Source organism: Capra hircus, chromosome 16 (genome assembly GCF_001704415.2).
Source record: "Capra hircus breed San Clemente chromosome 16, ASM170441v1, whole genome shotgun sequence".
In the NCBI taxonomy this organism is placed as follows: Eukaryota; Metazoa; Chordata; class Mammalia; order Artiodactyla; family Bovidae; genus Capra; species Capra hircus.
This window is the reverse complement of record NC_030823.1, coordinates 62,267,514-62,281,588: the sequence shown is the minus strand read 5'-3', so window position 1 is coordinate 62,281,588 and position 14,075 is coordinate 62,267,514. Positions and strand designations below refer to the sequence as shown.

Here is a 14,075-nt window from a genome sequence, read left to right as displayed (position 1 = left end):
TGTGCTGTCGGGCTTGCACCGTGTGCTCGGGTCGTTAGGGTCGAACAGGCTCAGGCTTGAGCTGTGATCGACACCAGGTGTACCTCCCCTATCCACCACCCCTACGCAAATTCTCCTGGCATCGCTGAGTTGGTTTCCTGCTTTTACTAGCGGCCGGCGGTTTGTTTTTTTCCCCCCTACTAAACTGGGTGCGCGCGTCTTATCTCCGTGTGACTTCTCTGCAGCTTCTCCCTCCCTACGCCGGCGGCCGCTCGGAGGAGGGGGCAGCCCCGTGAGCACCCCCGCGGGGCGAAGGTTGCACCCGGCGAGAGCGCATCCTGGGCCCGGTGCGCCGCCCGGTCGAACTCCAGGCCCCGCCTGCTCCTTCGCCCGCGCTGAGTACCGCTCTCCGATTGGTTGGCGGCGCGCAGCCTCTCCGCCCCCTACAAGGGAATAAAAGCCGCTGGCTCCGCGAATCCCGTATAGTAAACCCAGACAGGCGCTGGCCGCCGTTCTTCTGTCTTCGCGTTCTGCGGTGCCCGCTGGAGCCTGCTACCATCGTCCCCAAGACGTGCTGCCCTGCATCCGTAGCCATGTGTCGAACCCTGGCCGCCTTCCCCACCTCCTGCCTGGAGAGGTAAGAGCAGCTTGTCCAGATGCCTGGGGGAAGAAGAACAAGTCCCACCAACCTTAGGGAGTGAAGCGGCGGGCTTGCAGACCTGTGTGGTCTGGAGAACAGGATGAAAGTGACTTCAGAGGCAGAGGTCAACTTGGTTCCACGTTCTCAGATGCCTCTGTTAGATTCTCAGGGAAGGACGGGTGACGGGAACCGAGAAGGCAAAGCGAAGGGAGGCAGGGGGACCACTGTTTACTGCCATTCCCCATCATTCCTCTGACAAGTGGTGGTTCTACTCAGGTGACCTACTGCAGGAAGACTGCGGTGGTATCGCCAGGCAAAACTGAGTCTTCCCCAGTTTCTTAAGCACTTGGTTTTCATTCTAAGTTATAGATCTAAGGGCATGGCCTCCTCTGATCCTGGAAATACAGGGAACTGTTTTTCAGGCCCTCAGTGAGGGATGTCCCCACTTCCCAGGGTGCTACACACCCACTCCAATCTTTGCTGGAGCTGGTGGCTGGGAAGGAAAAAGTAAAGATGAAGGCAGAAATCAGCTTCCACACAGCTCCGAAAATATTTGTGACAAGCCTAGAGAGTACTGAATTGCCTTCTGCTAAATCAACAGGCACAAAAAGTGTGACTTAAGTGGGGAAAAAGCCTATGTTTGCTATACTGCAAACCCCCAAACTGAAAGACAGTCCAGTCACGGCTCAGATATTGCATTCATTGTTTCTGGGCTCATGATACTGATGAGAGAGGTGAAGCGTAAGCCCTGGGGACAGCTGTGGGTTCCCAGAAACCCTCAGGCTTGGAATTTGGGTGGCACAAACCTGTACTCTTCTGGGACTTCATGGATCTCTCTGCCCTGGCTGAGCAAGGGGAGAATCCTCACGAGCTCATGCTTTGCCTTCCAGAGCCAAAGAATTCAAGACACGGCTGGGAATCTTTCTTCATAAGTCAGAACTGGGCTCTGATACTGGGAGTGTTGGCAAGTTCGAGTGGGGCAGTAAACACAGCAAAGAGGGGTAAGTCCCGCCAACCAGCCTGGAGCCCCTAGAGGGAAGGAGCCAGATTTAGGAAGGGAGCCCTGAGAAGGAAAACACTAGGAGAAATTAGGACATACCATCGCGGACCTTGGTGACCTCTTCCTAGAGATTGTAATGGAACTTCTTGCTGGTCTGCTATGGCTGTCTGGCTCATGGGTGACTGGGTGGATGGCTCCAGCCTTCTAAGTCCACCAACAAATGAAGATCCCCAGGGTTGGAACGTCTAGTTACTAGATTCTCCCGTCTGGAGATGCCATTGCATGTGTGACGAGGGCAAGGGCAGGGCCCAAGGCCGCTGGACTCTGCTGCTACTTGCATGCAGCTCACTGGGAATTCCTGTTATATTGACTGTCAACTGTGGCAGGTGCTGTGCTGGACTCTGGGGTTGCGGGTAGGCATGATCTCTATTCAGGAGACCCTCATTTCCTTGAGAAAGTGTCCGAAACAAACTGAGAGGGGAATCGGAGGAATTTGGGACAGCAAAAACACAGTCTTAGATATTTACTGAGGGCTGGAAGGTCCCTGCTCTGGTTTCTGGTTATTAGATTGTCCTCTAGAAAACACAACCATTTCCCTAAACCTCAGCAAAAAGTTGGGGAGTTTGAGGAGTCAGCTCCGGTAGTTTTACTGAGCAAGCCTCCGTGTGAATTATACAACGTCAGAGTTCCGGCTAGGATTTGTGCTGTGTATTAGTTTGTTGTTGTTGTTTTTTAAATTAAAATCTTGCCCCCCCTCCTTTTTTTAGCAAAAACTTCTCAGAAGACGTGCTGGGATGGAAAGAGTCATTTGACTTGCTGCTGAGCAGTAAAAGTGAGTTGTGTCTGTTGTGTCTGTCTGTGGATGGCACACGGGTGGCACATGGGTCCCCACGTGCTGCAGAGCCAGCCTGAGGATGCTGAGAACGTGGGCAAAATAATAGTAATAGTAATAATAATCCCCTAGTGTGTCAGCCTCTATCCAGAATACAAAGGCAGGTCCTTGTTTGAGAAAATTACATCCCCAAAATAGAGCCCTTAACTACAATTGCTGTCTTTTTTTCTTTTATTCCCGGCTGGCTGTCCCCGCTGTCTGACCTGTCTCTTCCTCTCTCCCTGCAACCCCAGATGGAGTGGCTGCCTTCCACGCCTTCCTGAAGACAGAGTTCAGCGAGGAGAACCTGGAGTTCTGGCTGGCCTGTGAGGAGTTCAAGAAGCTCCGGTCCGCTACCAAGCTGGCATCCCGGGCTCACCGGATCTTTGAGGAGTTCATCTGCGGTGAAGCCCCCAAAGAGGTCAGAGCCATGACACGTTCCAGGGATCCTGCAGACCCTGCCTTCTCCCTCCCCACTGAGAACTGGGGATGATCAGGGGCCAGTAAGGGAAGGGCCAGGTTTAGAAGCAGAGTGGCCTTATCTGACGCAGGAGGATGGAGATCAAAAAAGCCAGGCTCCAGGCCACCCCTGGGTACTGTTACCCTCAGATATCACTGGGACTGGAGGGGTTGGCAGGGGTTTTGGCTTCTGTCCACACCTACCTTTGTAAACTAAGCCCTTTTTAGAGACTCAGAATACTTAACACAAGTGCAGAGACAGGTCATCGTAGGATAACCTGACTCAGTCACTCAGGTCTGTGGTTGGTGACCCTTTCAACCTTCCCTCTGGCCTCCACCGTGATTGATAAGGAATATGACGCCACCTCTTGGAGAGAAGGAAGTAATGGCTTGCCTTTGTAACTTATTTTGTATTTATTTTCTGAGCATTTTTATTTCTCGCATGAAGATATTTTGGGCACCAGTTACATGCAAGGCACATTTATAGTCCTCAAGGATATGGCAGTGAACACAAAGCCTCTACCCCAGTGAGAGAAGATGACAGTAACCAATTAAATAATTATTGCCAGGGGGTGCTCTGTGCTCTGATAAAAAGAAAGCAGGCTATGAGAGGGAGGACCAGGGTACAGGGTCGGAGGATGTGACACAGGAAAGAGAAAATACAAAGATCAGAGAGTGCCTTTGTGCTCACAGGCCAGCAAGTGGGCCTGTGTGGAGCGGGAAGTGAGAGAGAGTGGGAGGTGATGTCACACAGGTGGCAGGCGGCCAGGTGCTGGCTCTGGTAGCCTTGTGGGCTCAGTACCCATGTCGGCCTTTTCTCGGAGTGATGGGGAACAACAGAACTGCTAGAAAACTGGCTTGTGCTTTGTAAGGCTGTCTTTGCTGCTAGGTGGAGAACAGACCCTGGGGTTCAAGGGAGGAGAGAGACCCAATAGCAGGTGCTGGCAGTAGCCTAGGAGAGAGGTGGTGATGACTCGAACCTGGGTTGTCACAGAGAAACAGGTGAAAAGAAGGTGGATCTGTGCCCATTCTTAACATCTCCTGGGTGGTTCTGAGAGAGTGGAGAGTAGAAGGGAGGACAGGCCCAGAGCTGAAAAGCCCACTGATGGTCAACTCAGCAGAGCCCCAGTTCCTGGTTCAGAACCCAGTGCTCCTTCCACTGCCCCCCGCCAGTCCTCCCAGGCCTGCCAGTCCCCTCACCCTGGCTCTGAGCCCCCCACTCACCCACGTGCTTGTGCTCCTTCCCACAGGTGAATATAGACCACGAGACCAGGGAGCTGACCAGGACAAACCTGCAGGCCGCCACGGCTGCATGCTTCGACGCGGCGCAGCGGAAGGTGCGAGCCCTGATGGAGAAGGACTCCTACCCGCGCTTCCTGAAGTCCCCCGCTTACCGGGACCTGGCCACCCAAGCCATGGCCGCCTCTGCCTCCCCGTCCAGCGGCAGCCCAGCTGAGCCCTCGCACACCTGAGCCTCAGGGCCTGGAAGGAGCCAGCCGGGCAGAGAGATTGAGTCACCCACCCCCGAGGTGCTGTCCCCTTGGGGGAGGCAGGTTCTGCAAAGCAAGAGAGGACAGCGAAGGAAAACGCTGACCTGGTGACACCCTCACCTCCAGATCCTTGGGACTGAATTCCGTGCGTGAGAGGGTCACCCCACTTCTAGGACCTGTGGGCCAGGGCTGAAGATGAGGGCTGTGTGGGGCTTTTAAGGGGGGGAAGAATGATGGTGCAAGAGTCATCATTGGCTCTGGCCATTCTCAACAGGACAAGGGATATTTCCAGGGCGCTTTGCGAAATGCCTCGATAAAGGGGAACTTGAAAATGAGGGAGAGAAAGACAACCAGCTTAGCCAGTTTTGCCTGTTGCACGATTGACCTGTTTTCCTAATTTCCAGACTGTCCTGGGCATGAAGGGAGACATGGATGGTGGAGTCATCTCATCCTGTCCTCCTCACCTGCCTCTGGGCTATGGCGGGGTGGGGGTGTGCCTAGCTTGCACCTCTCAATACTTCTGTGTCCAGCCTGGCAGTCTTGTCAAGGCCAGAGAACCAATGTGATGCTTGCCCCGAATGAGATATTTACCTCAAAAACTGGCTTTCAAGCCCCTCTCCAAATCAGTAGAGAGCCCCGAAAACAGGCCATCTTGCCCATGCGAAATGAACCTTGGTGCTCTTGGTGGGTTCTTGCGGGAGCCTCTGACTCCATGTGTGCCACCGGGTCCACCTGTGAGCAGGACCTGCTGAGAGCCTCTTGCTGGGATGTGTCCCCTCTTAGCTCTGAGCTGCCTGGAGCAAGACGTGGGGCCTCTTGGTGAGCGGCTAGTCCAGCCCTTATGCTGGGCAGGGTGGAACGAGGGGGAAAGGGCTCCTGGGAGACAAACCTCATGGCAGTTCCAGAAAGTCCTGTTTAAATCAAGCTAATATTTTATTTTTGTGAGGATGAGAACAGGGAAAAAGAGACTCCCCAGGATGGAAGGGGAACCCTGTGTTTCTTTCCTGTAGCTTGTTGGGGTGTACTCACTGGGGTGTTGATGAGAAATGAGGCAGGGACCTCGATGAACTTGGACAGCCTGTAGAAGCTGGGAATGAAACTGGGGCGGAGAGAGGCTGCTGGGAAGAGCAAGACTAGGGGAAATCAGAACCTGCTTGTCACCCCAGGGCATCACCAAACACCCATTCCCTGGTGGGACTTCTGCCCCAGCTGGGCTGGGGAGGTGAATTAACCAGGCAGCCCCTCTTGCCCCCAGGGAATCCACACTGTTCTCTCTGCGCTAGGAGCTCCTCCAGGAGAAAAGTATTTAAGCCTAACATATTGTTGGTTTTGAGACAATGGTCATGGCACATTATTTTTTATTGCTGTTGTTGTGTTGTTGCTATTGTTATTTATTGTTATTTGTGCGTCTGCCTCTCCTGGAGAATCCACAGGAGCTGGTAGCCTGGCTGTCTCCCTCTTTCCAGCAGACGCTACCTCTTGAAGTGCTGGGAACCTCTTGGCGCCCGCCAGGAACTCCTCGCCGTTTAAATATTTATTTATTGTTGACCACGGGAGCTGGTTTCCTAGATGTGAATGATGTACTTATTCAATCCCCGTTTTCCTATTGCAGCATGTTATTTTATTGTGAAATAAAAATAAAACCCAAACGCGAGATCAATCCTGTCTGCAAGGGCTGTGTGGTCAGGGGAAGAGGGAAGGGAAGTGCTCAGGGTTGGGGGTGCCTTGTGGGAGAGCTGGTCTCCAGAAATGTCACAGGACACGCGGGGAAGCTTGCTGGTGTATGGGCAGAGGTGCACGTCCAAGGCCCGAGTCTAACGGTGGCCTCCAGGATGGTAACTTCCTTCAGCTGGTGACGGCCCAGCTCATGTCAAGCTGTTGTGTCCTGTTGACGGTGAGCCTAGCCTGGGACCTGGGACCCTTTGCAGCAAGGCTGCAATGCTTGTACCTGGATACACGTCTCCTTCAGCAACAAAATACAAAGGAACTGTGGGACTCAAAAGAACCCCGTGCATGCACAGCTGGGGCAAATTCTGTACTCAAAAGATACAAAGAGACCAAAAAACACAACTGCCACTTTTGAGCAGCCTAGAGCAAAAATAGGGTACTGTGCAGACCCCCTGCACACAACACCAGCTAAGCGGTGGACAGAACATCTAGGCTACCCCTCCTGCCTAAGCCTTGAACAACACTCCACCCTCCCTTCACAAAGGAACCAGCTCCCCACTCCTCTCCTCAGGGAGTGAGCAAGCAAGGGAACCTGTTTGCTCTCGCTCCCTGCTGCTGCAGCAGGGGCCCCAGTTGAGCCACACCTGAATTTCTTGTCTGGCCTCCAGTCAATTTCTATTGATTGGGGAAGGCCAAGAATCCTGGCTGGTAACAGTTGGACCTGGCTCAGCTATCATTGCAGAGCCCATCTCCTCTGTCCACCTGACCCAGCATGAGCCATTCCTGGTTCTCAGAACAGCAAGGGGTGGCTCCCCCTGGCCAAGTAGCTGCACATTATCAGTTGCAGGGGCTGCAGGGGGGCACTTCCATGCCATTTTCACCTTTGGCCATTTCCAGTTTGCATTAGTGTACTTTTGGGCTTTCCTCATAGCTCAGTTGGTAAAGAATCCACCTGCAATGCGGGAGACCTGGGTTTGATTCCTGGGTTGGGAAAATCCCCTGGAGAAGGAAAAAGCTACCCACTCCAGTACTCTGGCCTGGAGAATTCCATGGACTGTATAGTCCCTGGGGTCACAAAGAGTTGACATGACTGAACGACTTTCATTTCACTATGAATTCAAGGAATTAGCATTCCTTATAATTTCATAGACATCTCTGAGATGAACTTTGGGTAGCCACTTGGTGCTTGGAACTACTCCATTCCCAGGGAAGAGAATGAGCAGTTTGTGCTGGGTTAGAAAGAACTTGGCGTTAGGCTTGCAAGGATCAAAACTGCTCTTCCTCTGACCTCCTTGTCACCTCCTTGTTCTCCCCAAATTCTTCTCTAAGTTGAATTATCTGTTTATATACAAATCTAGGCCTTATATTGACTTTTATTTTCCCCTCATTGTTAGTTTTCAGAGAAAGCAATGGCACCCCACTCCAGTACTCTTGCCTGGAAAATCTCAGGGACGGGGGAGCCTGGTGGGCTGCTGTCTATGGGGTTGCACAGAGTCGGACACAACTGAAGTGACTTAGCAGCAGCAGCGTTGTTAGTCTGAGTAAAGTGACCAGACTTCAGGTGCATTAAGTAGAAAAGCCCATGGAATCACATTTGAAGCCCAGATCTAAGGGGCAGTTGTGTGTGTGATGCCAGGAGGGATTCTGAGGTTAAAGGCCAGAAAGGAAGATGGGAACAAACACCAGGGCAGGCCCTGATCTCGTTTAGTCCAATGACAGCTCTGTGAGGTAGGTGTGATAACCCTATGATACAGACGGGGAAACTGAAGCTCCCAGGAGTGGGGTCTGGGGGAACATGCCCAGGGAAGCCAGTTTGAGAGAGGGGCAGAGATGAGATCTGAATAGAGTTAAACCTAGGCGGGGTGGGGGTGGGTGGGAAGTCCAGGCTGTGAGAGATGGTCAAGGAATATGATCCATGAGGGAAGAAAAAAGATGGTACCCAGAGAGTCAGGAACCTTGTCCCCATTACTTTCCTTCCACCTTTTTGTCTTTCTTTTTTTAAAAAACATGCATTTATTGTATCAAGTGCATCCTGCATGCCTGCCAGAAAACCAAAAATAGCTGTAACTGTAGGTGGCCTCAGTTAATGGTGGATGGGGATTCTGGGTAAGTTCAGACAAGGGCACAAATGTGTATTTTCCGATTCAGTCTAGGCTTCCCAGGTGGCTCAGTGGTAAAGAACCTGCTGCCTACCAATGCAGGAGACTTGGGCTGAGATCCTGGATTGGGAAGATCCCATGGAGGAGGAAATGGAAACCCACTCTGGTATTCTTGCCTGGGAAATCCCATGGACAGTGGAGATCTGTGGGCTACCATGTATGGGGTTGCCAAGAGTCAGACACGATTAAATGACTGAGCGTGCATGTGTGGGTGCCAGTAGGAAATGGTGGGTGTGGCCGGCGAATGGTAGAGGAATGAATGGGGGCAGATGGACTTCCAGGGACTGAGGTGGGTCCTGGCAGGCTCCTCATCCAGTAAGTCCATCCTCAAGGCTTGTCGCCCTCTCCTAGCCCTTCTTCACATACAGGATGATCTTGAAGCCCATGGTGCAGCCTCAAGGTGGTAGATACTCATTAGAGAAAAAGAAGACTCTTGGCTGGCCTTGGAGACCAATGGCTCTTGGTCTTTCAGGTGTCAGGCTCAGATCACACACAGGACCCCTATTGTATTGGTTCTCAGAGTGTTTAAGAGAGTTCCTGGAAATCTTGCAGCCAGCAAGAAGTCTCCAGCATCTTCAAACTCACCCACTCAGTTCCTCCCCCCAGCACTTCAGGCCTTGGCTTAGCACCCAAAGCCCTCCTTGAGTGGGCCGCCCATCCTTCTCCGGCCTCTGCTCCCTCACCTGCCCTTTGAAAACAAATCGTTCACGGTTCCTGCACTCACCCTACTATTCAAGCCTCCTGGCTTCTGCCTCCTGGCCCACCTCCCTGCTGTGTTGCCTTACTCTCATCACAGCTACCTACAGCCTCCTTCATCAGCCTAGGGAAGCAACTTTCAAAAGCTGGCCGAGGGGTCTTTCTGGGGCGCCGTTCCTGAGCCTTTGGGTCTGATGATGGACACCTGTGCTTCACCTGTCCCCGCTGTGCCAGTCTTTAGCCATAAAGCAGTGATCAGAGCAGTTCGTGCCTGCATTCAAGCCCTTCAGTGGCTCTCCTTTGACCCTGAGAGAGTCCAGCTCTCAGGATGACATACAAGGCTCACTCTGACCTGACACAAGGCCCTCTTAATGACTTCCCCCCTGCCCAGGTGGCCCTTATCCACCTGCTGTTTTTCTCTGCTTGGAATGTCTTTTTCCTTTTATTTGTTTTTAAAAATTAGAGCTTGAGAGCTGTGGAGGAGAATGCCCTCCTCAAAAAGCCTCTTGAAAATCTAGCAAAACCATCACCTTCTTAAGTGAAGCCTTCCCAGACAGCCATTTCCTGGAATCTCTCTGACACTTCAGTGATTCTAGGACAACCTTGCCAACTAAAAGAAAAAAAAAAAAAAAAAAGCTCATAACCTGAAATTTGAGACAGGAGGCAGGTTCTCAGGTAGCCCTTGAGAAGCTGCTCTGGAGGTGGGGGTGGGAGTGAGGGTGTGGTGGGGGGAAAGGGAAGGAAGGGAGGCAAGGAGGAGGGTGGGGAAGGGAGTCAGGTTATATAGAAGTTTGTAACAAAGGAGGCAGATAGTCTGAACATCGAAGATTATTGTTAATTAAGGAAAATCAGCTATCTCAAGGAATTTAGGGCTCGTCTATGTCTGGGAAGATGAAAGAGTCAGGGCTCACTGAACTCATTCCTTCCATATGCATCTCAGCTATCTGGGGCCTGTATCCTATTTTTTTTTTTTTTTAATTTTGTTGCATCCTTAGTCACTGTAGGGAGTGGTGGGAGCTGACAGCGGCTGGATTGCAGGCACTGTTCTCCCTTCTGGGGGCCCTCGGGGCTCAGAAATTCACATTTGGAGGGCAGAATCTCAAACCGATGCCTGTGACATCCTTGTTTATAGATGTGGCAGGAGATATTCCTTTTCACACCCTCTTCTTACCTTGACTACTTCATGTAAGACATGTCACTGTCACTTACCTCTTCGCAGCTCTTTTTTTCACTAAACCACTCTCTTCAAGATTGGGAGCCATATTATTTGATATAATAGGACAGAACAGACCATGGCAGACTGCAACCCAGCCTGTAGCGGTAGAATGTTGGAGTAGAAACTGGTTCATTCATTGTATGACCTGGGGGAGTAATTAAACCTCTCCAAAGGCTCAGGTCTCTCATCTGTAAATGAGGATAATAAGAGTGCGTGCACCCTTCATAGAGCATGGAATGAAAACGTGTTTGGCACAACATTGATGTTTCATGAATATTAAACTGTAATTATTATCTGATTCCAGGCACTCAGCATGGTCAATAACTATTTATTGACTTTTGAAAAGAATGGAAGAGTCACAATTCAAAGCCAGGATTCCAAGTCTACTTTTTAAAGTATAGTACGGCTGTTTCCATACTGTATTTTATTTGCTATGAAGGGCATTCCAGAATTTCAGGAGAGGGAATCAAATGTTGAGACATTAATCCAGATAGTATTCCCTTAAAGCCAGGTTGGCTGATGCTATTTCCCAATCAGTCCTGTTGTTTCCTGTGACTGTGGAGGCCTGGCCCATCCCTCACCAGGCCATTCCACACTCTCTGCTGCCTCCCTGTGGCTATGTCAAGTCAGGCTATGCAAACTTTTTCCTTGGAATTGCCTGTTCAGTCGCTAAGTCATGTCTGACTCTTTGCAACCTCATGGACTGTAGCACGCCAGGCTCCTCTGTCCTCCACTATCTCCTAGAGTTTCCTGAGTTTCATGACCATTGAGTCAGTGATGCTACCTAACCATTGTATCCTCTACCATTGCCTTCTTCTTTTGTCTTCAATCTTTCCCAGCCTCAGGGTCTTTTCCAATGAGTTGGTTCTTTGCTTCACATGGCCAAAATATTGGAGCTTCAGCATTAGCAATAGTCCTTCCAATGAATATTCAGGGTTGATTTCCTTTAGGATTGACTGGTTTGATCTCCTTGCAGTCCAAGGGACTCTCAAGAGTCTTCTCTAGCACCACAATTCGAAAGCATCATTTCTTTGGCACTCAGCCTACTTTACAGTCCAACTCTCACATCCATAGGTGACTTACTGGAAAAACCATGGTTTCGACTATATGGGCCTTTGTCGCCAAAGTGATGTCTCTACTTTTTAATACACTGTCTGGGTTTGTCATAGCTTTTCTTCCAAGGAGCAAGCATTTTTAATTTCATGGCAGCAGTCACCGTCCTCAGTGATTTTGGAGCCCAAGAAAATAAAATCTGTCACTGCTTCCACTTTTTCTTCTTCCATTTGCTATGAAGTGAAGGGACCAGATGCCAGGATCTTATATTTTTTGAATGTTGAGTTTCAAGCCAACTTTTTCACTCTCCTCTTTCACCCTCATCAAAAGACTCCCTTGTTCTTCTTCACTTCCTGCCGTTAGAGTCACATCATCTGTGTATCTGAGGTTGTTGATGTTTCTCCCAGCAATCTTGATTCCAACTTGTGATTCACCCAGCCTGGCATTTTCCATGATGTGCTCTGCTTATAAGTTAAATAAGTAGGGTGACAATATATAGCCTTGATGTACTCCTTTTCTAATTTTGAGCCACTCTGTTGTTCCATGACCATTTCTAACTGTTGCTTCTTGACCTGCATACAGGTTTCTCAGAAGACAGGTAAGGTGGTCTGGTAGTCCCATTTCTTTAAGACTTTTCCACAGTTTCTTGTGATCCACACAGTCAAAGGCTTTAACACTGTCAATAAGGCAGAAGTGGATATTTTTCTGGAACTCTTTAGCTTTGTCCTTAATCTAATGAATATTGGCAGTTTGATCTCTGGTTCCTCAGCCTTTTCTAAACCCAGTTTGAACATATGGAAGTTCTTGATTCATGTACTGCTGAAGCCTAGCTTGAAAGATTTTGAGCATAACCTTGCTAGTGTGTGAAATAGTGCAATTGTGTGGTAGTTTGAACACTCTTTGGTATTGCCCTTCTTTGGGACTGAACTTTTCCAGTCCTGTAGCCACTGCTGAGTGTTCCAAATTTTTGGCATATTGAATGCAGCACTTTCACAGCATCATCTTTTAGGATTTGAAATAGCTCAGCTGGAATTCTGTCACCTCCACTATCTTTGTTTATAGTAATGCTTCTTAAGGCACACTTAACATTATATTCCAGGATGTCTGGCTCTAGGTGAGTGACCACACCATTGTGGTTATCTGAAGAAATCTCTAGTCTTTCCAACACTATTGTTTTCCTCTATTTCTTTGCACTATTCATTTAAGAAGGCCTTCTTATCTCTCCTTGCTATTCTCTGGAACTCTCTATTCAGTTGGGTATATCTTTTCCTTTCTCCCTCGCTTTTTGCTTCTCTTATTTCCTCAGCTATTTGTAAGGCCTCCTCAGACAACCATTTGGCCTTCTTTCAGTTCTTTTCCTTTTGGGATAGTTTTGGTCACTGCCTCTTATACAATGTTACAAACCTCCCTCCATAGTTCTTCAGACACTTTGTCTACCAGATCTAATTCTGTTTGTTACTTCCGCTGTATAATCATAAGGGGTTTGGTTTAGGTCATACCTGAATGGTCTAGCAGTTTCCCCTACTTTCTTCAATTTAAGCCTGAATTTTGCAATAAGGAGCTGATGATCTAAGCCACAGTCAGCTCCAGGTCTTGTTTTTGCTGACTGTATAGAGCTTCTCCATCTTTGTCTGCAATGAACATAATCAATCTGATTTTGGTATTGACCATCCGTTGACATCCATGTGTAGAGTCATCTCTCATGTTATTGGAAGAGGGTGTTTGCTATGACCAGTGTGTTCTCTTGGCCAAACTCTGTTAGCCTTTTCCCTGCTTCATTTTGTACTCCACGGCCAAACTAGCTGGTTATTCTGGATATCTCTTGACTTCCTACTTTTGCATTTTGATCCTCTATGATGAAAAGGACACCTTTTTTGATGTTAGCTCTAGAAGGTGCCAGGTCTTCATAAAACTGGTCAGCTTCAGCTTCTTCAGCATCAGTGGCTGGGGCAAAAACTTGGATGACTGTGATATTGAATGGTTTGCCTTGAAAATGAATGAAAATCATTCTGTCATTTTTGAGACTGTGCCCAAGTACTGCATTCCAGACTCCTTTGTTGATGATGAGGACTACTCCATTTCTTCTGAGAAACTGCCTAATTTTGCTCTCAGTTAAATTTGACTCTTTCCTTTGGAATTATATCCAAGAGATATAACCTTTAGTTTTGTTTATTAATGCTGTTTAATAATGATGTTTAATTGAAATGAAAATTATTAGCATAATTGTTAAGATATCTCGGTAGGTACAGGGGTTACAGTAAGATTTCTTTAGTCAGCAGACCTTAACTTAAAAAATTGAAGCTCTTGGTGTGGATGTGGAGAAAAAGGAACCCCTGTGCACAGTTCGTGAGATTGTAAATTGTAAATTTCTCAGGATAGAAAACAGTGTGGAGCCTCCTCAGAAAATTAAAAATGGAACTGTCATATGATCTATTAATTCCCCTTCTTTTCTTTATATTGTAGCTATATGGGATAATGGGTGTTAACAAAATCTATTGTGGTAATTACTTCATGGTATATGTGAATCAATATATCGTGCTGTATAACTTTAATTTCTAGAATGACATATGTCAGCTGTTTTTCAGTAAAACTAGAGGGAATTCCCTGGCAGTTAGAACTTGGCGCTTTCACTGCCAAGGCCTGGGTTTGATTCCTGGCCATATGTCATGGACAAAAAAAATCAAAATAAAAAAGTAAAATAAAACTAGAAAAAAATTTTAATGGAAGCTCTTAGGTAACAAGAACAAGGTGTTCGGGGCATATTAAGTGGTGATCACAAGGTAATTCACTGTTACTGAACCTTTTAAATTGGCCCAGCTGTTCAAATTACTTTCTGAGGCGAAG

General features: G+C 48.6%; 1 protein-coding gene across 1 annotated transcript; it reads left to right on the top strand.

Moving 5' to 3' along the window:
• Window positions 293–6,096, top strand: RGS16 (regulator of G-protein signaling 16). Its single transcript, XM_005690948.3, has 5 exons — window positions 293–616; window positions 1,510–1,620; window positions 2,387–2,451; window positions 2,745–2,911; window positions 4,200–6,096. The coding sequence occupies exons 1-5, from the start codon at window positions 573–575 to the stop codon at window positions 4,419–4,421; spliced, it is 609 nt and encodes a 202-aa protein (XP_005691005.3). The 5' UTR covers window positions 293–572; the 3' UTR covers window positions 4,422–6,096.

Coding starts and splice junctions, on each gene's coding strand:
- RGS16 (XM_005690948.3), top strand. CDS start 573: ATGTGTCGAACCCTGGCCGCCTTCCCCACCTCCTGCCTGGAGAG. Junction 617..1,509: donor CCCACCTCCTGCCTGGAGAG/GTAAGAGCAGCT, acceptor TTTGCCTTCCAG/AGCCAAAGAATTCAAGACAC. Junction 1,621..2,386: donor AGTAAACACAGCAAAGAGGG/GTAAGTCCCGCC, acceptor TCCTTTTTTTAG/CAAAAACTTCTCAGAAGACG.